At 40.6% G+C, this 8,942-nt stretch overlaps 1 protein-coding gene across 1 annotated transcript; it reads left to right on the top strand.

Moving 5' to 3' along the window:
- Positions 1-5,998: 5,998 nt before the first annotated feature.
- LOC115588959 (uncharacterized) lies at positions 5,999-8,163 on the top strand. Its single transcript, XM_030429632.1, has 6 exons — positions 5,999-6,044; positions 6,138-6,476; positions 6,654-6,689; positions 6,838-6,948; positions 7,052-7,086; positions 7,743-8,163. Exons 1-6 carry the CDS (start codon positions 5,999-6,001, stop codon positions 7,872-7,874), a joined length of 699 nt encoding a protein of 232 aa, XP_030285492.1. The 3' UTR covers positions 7,875-8,163.
- The last annotated feature ends 779 nt before the right edge of the window (positions 8,164-8,942 follow it).

Genomic DNA, 8,942 nt, shown 5'->3' with positions numbered 1-8,942 from the left:
TCATTAAATTTATTTGCAATTTGGGGTGGCTCTGTTATCTTTACTTCACCATCCTGGAATTCAGCTGGGGATGGAGAAGATGCATGTTTCATATTGAGCAATTCTTTCAGATTGTCCCATGTAGATCTAATGTTATTTATAGAAGTTCTAAATTGGTCACTATAATACTCCCGTTTAGCATTTCTAAGAAAATGATTGTACTTATTCCTAAATGATTTGTATGCAGCATAGTTTAGAGGAGTAGGACTTTGTATGTATTTTTTATACAATTTATTTTTCTTCAAGGCAGATTTTCTAAGGTCAGTAGTAAACCATGGTTTGTTCATGCCTGCAGTGTTTTTTTTACTGTTATTTATATGAGGAAAACATTGGTCAAAAACAGAATAAAACTTGGTAAAAAAATAATCATAAGCTATATTTACATTCAGAGCCTCATATACAGCTTCCCATGACAATTTTGCCAACATTTCTCTGAAGGTGTTGATATTCTTTTCATTGAACCTGCGAGATGGAATCTTCTTTGGTTCAGACATATTTGATTTACCACACAAGACAGAAAGCTGAAAAACCGGCATATGATCTGAGATATCTGTATAAAGAATACCAGATTTAGTAACATTAGAAAATGCATTAGTAAAAATGTTATCAATCAGTGTAGAGGATTTACTAGTTATTCTTGTGGGCTTGTTAATTAAAGGGTAGAAATAATTGGAGGACAGTAAGTTCATAAAATCATCAATGTGTTGTTTGATTTCCTCATTCATTCATTTTGAGTTGCTGGTGAAGTAAAGTAGTGTTTTTAAGTATTTGTTATGTTTATTTCAGATTTTAGCCGACAGGGGCTTCACTTTGAAGGATGACTTTGCTGTTCTGGCTGCACAGCTCATCACACCGTCTTTCACGAGGGGCCGAAAACAACTGTCAGCCGAAGATGTTGCAAATTCTCGTGTGACTTCGAACATCAGAATTCACATTGGTAAGTAAAATGTTAATTAATTTTCACAGACTCATTTTTAAGACTAACTACTACATGGAGCACTGAGATGTTTAATATACAAAGCTGAGCACTAAGTGGAAGAGTATAGAATATGGTTAATGTTCTTATTTTTAGTTGCAGGTGGTACCTACTCTGCTTAAAACTGATTACTGAAGTGGACTCATATGTTTACTGTACAAAGCTGTTCTGCTGCTACTGTTCTAAACGTCATTGTGATGATTGTGCTTGGTCTTATTAAAACTGATAACTACACAGAACACTGAGATTTTTCTTCTGTTTTTAAATATATTTTACATTTTTATTTTGTTTTTTTTAATTTATCATTAAAGGATATTGCTGTTACATTGTAAGAATCTAAGTGGTGCTATACAGAACACTGCTATGTTCACTGTGCAGAGCTAGAAGCACTAACTTCTTGCTAACTCTGTACAACAAACATGCTAGTGTTCTGTGTGATACCACTTGGTAAGAGTACACCCAGCAGATTTAATGTGGCCAAGAAAAGCAAGATGAAAACAAACAGTGTGTAACTGTACTATATAAATTGAAATGATCTCCCATATTGAAATGGGCGTTCATTTAGTTGTTACCCCCTGTGCCCCCCACCAGAAAATTCTCTGGAGCCGCCCCTGAATGGCGGCTTCAAATACTCGAAACCAGTCGGTGAAGCAACAGCGTAGCACCCAGTCAGGCACAGCACTGACCACTGCAGCTAGCTCAGCCATCCCCGAGGCCTTGACTAGCAGAAATACCGGAAGATGCTTTCTGACTCGCTCAACTCGTTCCAGGATTCTGTCTATGAAAAGATTTGGGCAGCCATTCAGACACTGCAGGATGATATTAAATTGAATATTGACTCTGTAAGGGGTGAACTATTGGCGGCGGTCTCTAGCCTGCGGGCCATGTTAGCATCACATGATACCCAACTGAAGGAGCTGGAGAAAGCTGTCAACTATACTGGCGACTGCACTACCAAGCTCCGCACCACTGTGTCCCAACTTCAAGGTGGTGTGAGGGAGCTGCAGGCAAAATGTGAAGACCTGGAAGGCCGTTCCTGGCAGAACAATTACCGGCTTACTTGTGTTGAGGAAGGGCTGGGGAATGGTCAGCCTACGCAGTTTGTGTCTCAACTTTTGAAAGACGTCCTCAACCTGAGCGAAAAACGCAGGGAACGTACTTTCGAGGATCCCACCCTGAGAGACCTGCGTTTACATTGGCGAGCCGATGGGGATGTAGGGCAATCAGAGAAAGGCAATATGGGTACAGTTTTTACATCTAGAGGAAAGGCTGAACAGGTGAGTGGCTACGCAGTTCAAGGCACATCCTGAACACATCCACATCCTTGTATACATTGTTAATCACTAATGACAGACGAGGAGGCTGTGTAATAATGATGTCTGAACTTAACCAAAGTCATAGTGCATTACATTACATTATAGTGCAGACCGCTGCATCAAACTTTGCATTACACATAGATTAACAACTAGTTTCCTTTGAAATAGACCACATTATATAATTAACCACTCTCTATGACTGCATGTGAAAATATGCAGGCAGGCAACATCACATTTATAAAGTTAATAATTACACATTTTATATTTTGTGTAAAAACAAATTTACATTTGAATTACATTACAGTGTTATAGGTTAGCACAGTGACTCCACCTGGCCTCTCCCTAAACTAGGCCTATAACCAGGCAAGATGCTGCAGGACCCTAATGAAATAACACATGATGCCAGCCTGACATTAATTTTGTACATTGCATTACTTACTATACATTAGCAGTCAAACATGTGCAGTAACACATTAAGTATAGCACCATATCAAATTTACCTGTAGCCCTTAATCTTCGCTATATGTGCTACAACCTGGCTGTGGGTTCCTCTCTCACCTGATATATAAAATATTGATGCTATGAGCTGTGACACAGCCCGACTCAAATCTCGAAGAAGATCAGTAGTATTTAGCCTACTAGGCCTACCTTTAATATACAACTAGCGAACACATAAAATTAAATAAACCACCATGTCCTTATTCAAGTTCACCTGCTGCTGTGACCCTGCCACCGCTGTCTGATAAAGGGGACGGCTGTGTTGCTTCTTCTGTCACCTGACAAAGTAACAAATCAATCGCCATTGAGAGTGAGAAAACAGCTGGAAACAATGTTTTGCATTCATTAGCGGTAACCTATGAGGGGGGACTCACGAGAACAGTGTCACACTGGCAAAGCCTGCATGTGAAGCAACTTCGACAGCCTACAGGGAGCTAAGCCAATCCAAAAACAGACCAAAGACGTATTTGGGAGGCGTTGCCAAAGTGGGAAAGGATTTAACCCTTTGTGTGCCGCATGTGGCGCATTGTTTTTCCTTCAACCTTAATATTGGTGTGGACATTTCAGCCAGTGACTGAGGTGTGGGCTAGCAGACCAGTGGCTAGCAAACTAAGAGAGGGGACAGGATACAATCCAGAGGCTACTGGACTAGGAGGGAGACCTAAGCTTAAAGATTCTGAGGCTACCCAACTAGGAGGCAGGCCTGAGGCTAATGATACAGAGGCTACAGACAGGAGCAGACATTGGAAGATGCAGGAGAGTCTGGAGGGACTGGCTCCTGGATGTTGGTGGGAAATCCTGAGGGCATCTAGGGGGCCTTCACAAAAGTGGAAATCAAATCAGGATGCAGTGCTTGATTACGCAGAAATACAATACAATGAATATGTCAACACAAAGTGCACAAAAAATACCACCCATCAATGATGCAGAATCAGTGGGATCCCTGCTCTTGTTTCTGTGCAATGACACAGTCCCTCCTAGGGGTGATGGGAGACACCAGAAGTGTGTTCCTCTTGTCCAGTCTACTCCGTAACTTACTAAGGTAAAATACTTTAAGGCCATCGTCATTCGCAGTGTCCAGCAGTCGTCCACATGCCGTCCCCACAGCCCCAGTTCAGCCACTTTATCAGCCAACTTGAAGACAGTTGTCCATCTCTCTACATGTAGCTTCCGTTTTCTCGGCAGTCGTAGGCTCTTCTTCAGTCTCATCATTGGGCCTTTCCCTTTTTTCATTGAAAAGTAGCTCTCCGAAGACGTTTGCTTTTCCACTTATTTCAGCGAGATTGAGGGCTTTTATTTTGGGGTTTACCGTGACTAAAACAGGTATGTGTCAAGCACGCCAAGAGGAACAGACGGATGATATTAAAAGAGAATCTGTTTTTTCAAAATAAAATAACTTTTGGAGTATGATCGTCAATATAACGGAACATATATATATATATATATATATATATGTATATATGTATATATATTAGGGCTGTCAAAGTTAACGCGTTAATAACGCGTTAACGCAACATCCTCTTAACGCCGTTAATTTTTTTAACGCGCGATTAACGCTCGGTATAAAAAAACAAAAAACAAAACGCGCATTGAAAGATTTATGGCCGTCAGTGGCACCTGTAGTCTTGATCCAGAGGGTGGCAGAAAGGGAATCAGAAGCATGCAGCAGGGTTGGCGGTTCGGGAAAAACACAGTGGACTGAAAAGTGAGGAAATGGAGAAAGGACTTACCGTAAAATACCAAATAATAGCCGGGGGGTTTAGTTGTTTCAATCACTTAACAGACCAAAAGGCAATTTGGGACAGGCGTTTAATTCCTTCCTCACAATAATCCTGGATGAAAACATTACAAACTTCTCCAGCTTCTCGGTGAATTCTCTGGCATCCTCCTGTAAGTGAAGTTGTTGCGGCGGAGGAAACGATTCAGCCAACCAGCACTCGCTGCAAACTCCTCATCTCTGCTGTCACTCACGGTGGCGGACATTTGTTTCTCCATCGTCCTGATCATTCTGCGGGACACTCTCTCGTGGCGTGCCCGTATGCTGATAACTCATCCCCGCATGTTTATCTCAGGCTCCTCGCTAGCCTTCTTCCTCCCTCCAGCAGGCAGCCTGGCCCTGTTGCTGTCCTCCTCGGACAGACGCTCAAGCTCCGTTTCTCTCACTCTCTTCTGGTCGACAGAGAAACATCTAGTGGCTGCTTCTCCCGAGTTTTCCTCTGCATATTTTAACAGAAAGTTTGAATTTCAAGTGGTACTTTTTATTGTTTTGCTGCACCGGAGCCATGGCGATCATCAGTGTGATACTGACTGACAGAAAGCAGCACACTGCGTGAAAAAGGCGAAGAAGAAAAACGTGCAGTGTCAGTGGACACCTCTTCTTCCTTAATTTTTAAGAAAATAAAAAATTAGACCCGACATTTATTTGGAACCGGCGGTTATTTACCAAAATATACATCTGCACCGGCGTTTAAAGGGACCCTGTGGATAATTGAAACCCGTATATTATTTGGTCATTTACGGTATGAACGGCAAACTACTTTCGAAACACTGCCAGATGGTTCGGTCGATAGGACAAAAGTTATCTGCATGTACTATCGACATGAAATGACTTACCATCGAAGTACATTGAGTCTCAAATATCACTTGCAAGCTAAACACAGGGCAGATGCAGAGAGCCCCCCCCCGCCAAAAATGTTCATAATGCAAGCATATTTGCCCTTTCTTATGTTGTTAAAAGTATTAAGAACATTAAAAAATACATCAAGGTACATTTAGAACAGAAAAAAATGTGCCAAAAAAATGTGCCAAAAAAATTGCGATTAATTTGCGATTTATCACGAGTTAACTATGGACAAAATGCGATTAATTGCGATTAAAGAAATTAATCGTTTGACAGCCCTAATATATATGTATATATATATATATATTTATACGCTGTTGTATTGGTGGGAAAAGACCACAGAAACCTCTGTTGTATTGTTAAAAATAACCCCACCTGAAGAATAGCTTCACATTCTGCGTCAACACTTTTCTTCCTAACAGCAGGTTTGTGGTCAGTTTGATGAACAGGATAAGGAACTTGAAAAACAGCCAACCCCTTTGCGGTAAAAGCACCCTGACTGGGGTACAGTTCATTTGTGGACATTGCAGAGTTACAGTCACACGTGCCATGAAGAACTTCACCTTGATAGCTGCTTTGACTCTCTGCAGCTTTAGTGAGTATTGGTATTAAATTACCGTTTACTTATTTAAACATTATTTAAAGGAAATGCTCATGTTTCTTGTTTATTATCTGCTGTTTGTTTCAGGCTGGATCTCTGCCTCAGTCTCTCAGTCTCAGACTGTGGAGGCTCAGCATGGTGAAGAAGTCACACTGCAGTGCAACAACATCTACAACAATGGTGCGGTGATATTCTGGTTCAGACTGGTCGACAGAACCGAGGTCAGCTGTGTCTCTGTCAAGATCTATGACAATGAAGCTAAATACTGCGAAGGATTTCAAAATGGGAAATTTAAAATGAGAAGCAGCAACAACACCGTCTCTATCAAAATCGGTTTTGTGACTAAATCTGATGCTGGACTGTATTTCTGTGGATTCTACACTAATGGAATTCCAACTTTCAGTTTTCTACGTTTAAATGTCAAAGGTAAGTTAATTCTAAAGTCTTGTCTTGTTATTCTTTGTTCATTTATGTTTATTCTGTATTTCCATAATTGTCTTCTTACAACACAGGAAACAAAAATATTGGCTAAACTGAATAATGATATAAATGTGTCAAAACAAAATCAAGACTAATTTTAACTTTCCTTCTTTTCTTTAAAAGGCAGCAATGAGCCACATGATGACGAGGACAGCAAAGGTAAAAGTGAGATTCTACTAAAGGTTTCTTTCAGTGTGCAGATTATAAAATGTTTGAAGGTGAAACAGTTGAAGCTCAGTTTTTACCGTTACTTGGTCTCAAACTTTGCAGGGGAAATTAGATTTGAACGTAATGATCTCTTTGGTAGGAGAGTGTGACGGAATAGCAAAGCTGACGAGTGTGATCCTGAGTTCTTTGACTGGTGTCCTTCTGCTGGTCATCATCGGTCTGGCTGTTAAAAACAGTAAACTTCAGAAAGGTACTTTTCCAGTTACTTTCTCAGTCTTGTTGCCAGTTGGAATGCTTTTAACTTTTGTCAGTGTGCTGGAAAACTGACCAGATGTTTTCTTTGTGTCTCACAGCTGTTAAGGAAGACAAGAAAAGAGAGAAAAGAGAGGTGAATCCACCTTGAATATTTACTTATAATGCTTGATAGAGCTAAACCGAAAAACAGAACTGTATTGTATCGGAACCACATTGGCTTATGTATTTGTATACGGGTACATTATATATTTGCATCTATAAGGGCTACATATGGGCACATATTAGTCCAGAAATGGCCAAATTATGTTTTAGGGTCACTAGAGAGCACTAACAACTGTATTTTTGGCATATACAATGTCCTGCTCAGTAGATGTAATTGTCACAATCATTTAAAGTAGCTCTGAGGAACAATTTGAAGCAATTTACATGTATTAGTCACTTTTTATTGGCCATATGTGAGCAGATTGTAGCATGATGTGAAAATGAGACCTTCCTCTCTTGCATGCATGAACAAGCCTGTGGATGATTTGTTTAAGCTGTTGGATTTATGTGTGAAGGACTTGGGTTGATAATCTGCCAGTCCAAAGCATTGTGTCTTTATTCAAGTTCTCAAGTGCCCTGTCTTAGTTCTCCTCTCCGCTCCGTTAACAGAGAGCAACAGTAGCTGACGTGAGTTCAGAAATTGGTGTTTGCAACATTAACAACCAGCTTCCAGCATAACACGGAGCCTCTTTTTAGCATGCTGTTTTACATGTGTAACTGTGTCTACTGAATCTGCTCTCTGATCAGCTGGAGGATGCAGCCCTGAGTTTTTACCCAACGCCAGTACGAAGCAGGAGGCCTGCATCAGCGAGAGAAGTGGAGACTCAAGTCATTTATACTGCCAGTAGACAGACTCAGAGGGGTTCAGAGTTGAACTGATGCTTTTCCCATATTATTCTGCTGTTGTGTTCTTTTAGCTGACTTGTCCAAGTGCTTTTGCTATCATGTCTTCCTGGTTTTGTCGGACCTTGTGACTGTCCAGATCAACCATTGACAGATAGAGGTCTACAGCAACGGAGGAGTGAGTGAGGTTCACCTCACTTGTTTGAAAGGAAGAGGCAGCGCAGTGTGGTCGGAGCACAACTGAGGGGAAAACCATGAGGTCTGTTAGATCAGTGTGCTGTGGGAATGACGTCTGAAATAAAGCAGTAACATTTCAACTGTGACATGCCTGAATTAAAAAATAAAATCAATTTTTAAAAGATAGCTTGTTGTGGTTGCTAATATTTATGACACCAAAATGCCTTCTGTTGCACCATGCACTGTGTTGACACTCTGAATCAGGGATCACATCTTGGTCTTCACACTTCTGACTGTCACCCATTTATCAAACTAATAAATAGTTGACTAGGCAGAGTGACACCTTTATAGCCTGATATGTAACCATCCACTCTGAATCACAGCTACAAATATATTCAGTGATATGTATTTGTTAAACTCACCTGCATATATAAAAAGATCTTGTTAATTGTTATGCATTTAAAGCAATAATCATATTACTTCTAACTAATAAACAATAGAGGGAAATTAGTTACACTACTTTTTACATCTGTGATTCACCAAAGATCCATCTGAAGTGTTTTCCAACAGCTCCACGGTTGCCGACTGTTAACATGAGGGGAACTGCCATGTTGTTTCATTAGGGGTATAAGAGTGCATTTTGAGGCAGTCTGTCCTACAAGGCATGCATTGTGTTGCAGCAGTTGTTCACACAATTGACAGAAATAAATGTGTGACCTAAGAAAAAAGAGAGAAGTTCAAACTCAGGCTCCTCTCTCACCTACAAAACCCTGAACCATCAAGGTGTGAACTGGGCGTGGTTTAAGAGAGAAAGACATCTTCGTACAAAAATGACTGAATAGGTTGATTGCCAGTGACTCCAAAAACAGCATGATTGTAGGACCTCACAGAGCCTTGCAGTCACACATGAATGGACATAAATAGCAA

Source organism: Sparus aurata, chromosome 10 (assembly GCF_900880675.1).
Source record: "Sparus aurata chromosome 10, fSpaAur1.1, whole genome shotgun sequence".
Lineage (NCBI taxonomy): Eukaryota > Metazoa > Chordata > Actinopteri > Spariformes > Sparidae > Sparus > Sparus aurata.
The sequence above is the reverse complement of the archived record's forward strand: the minus strand, read 5'-3'. Positions and strand labels throughout refer to the sequence as shown.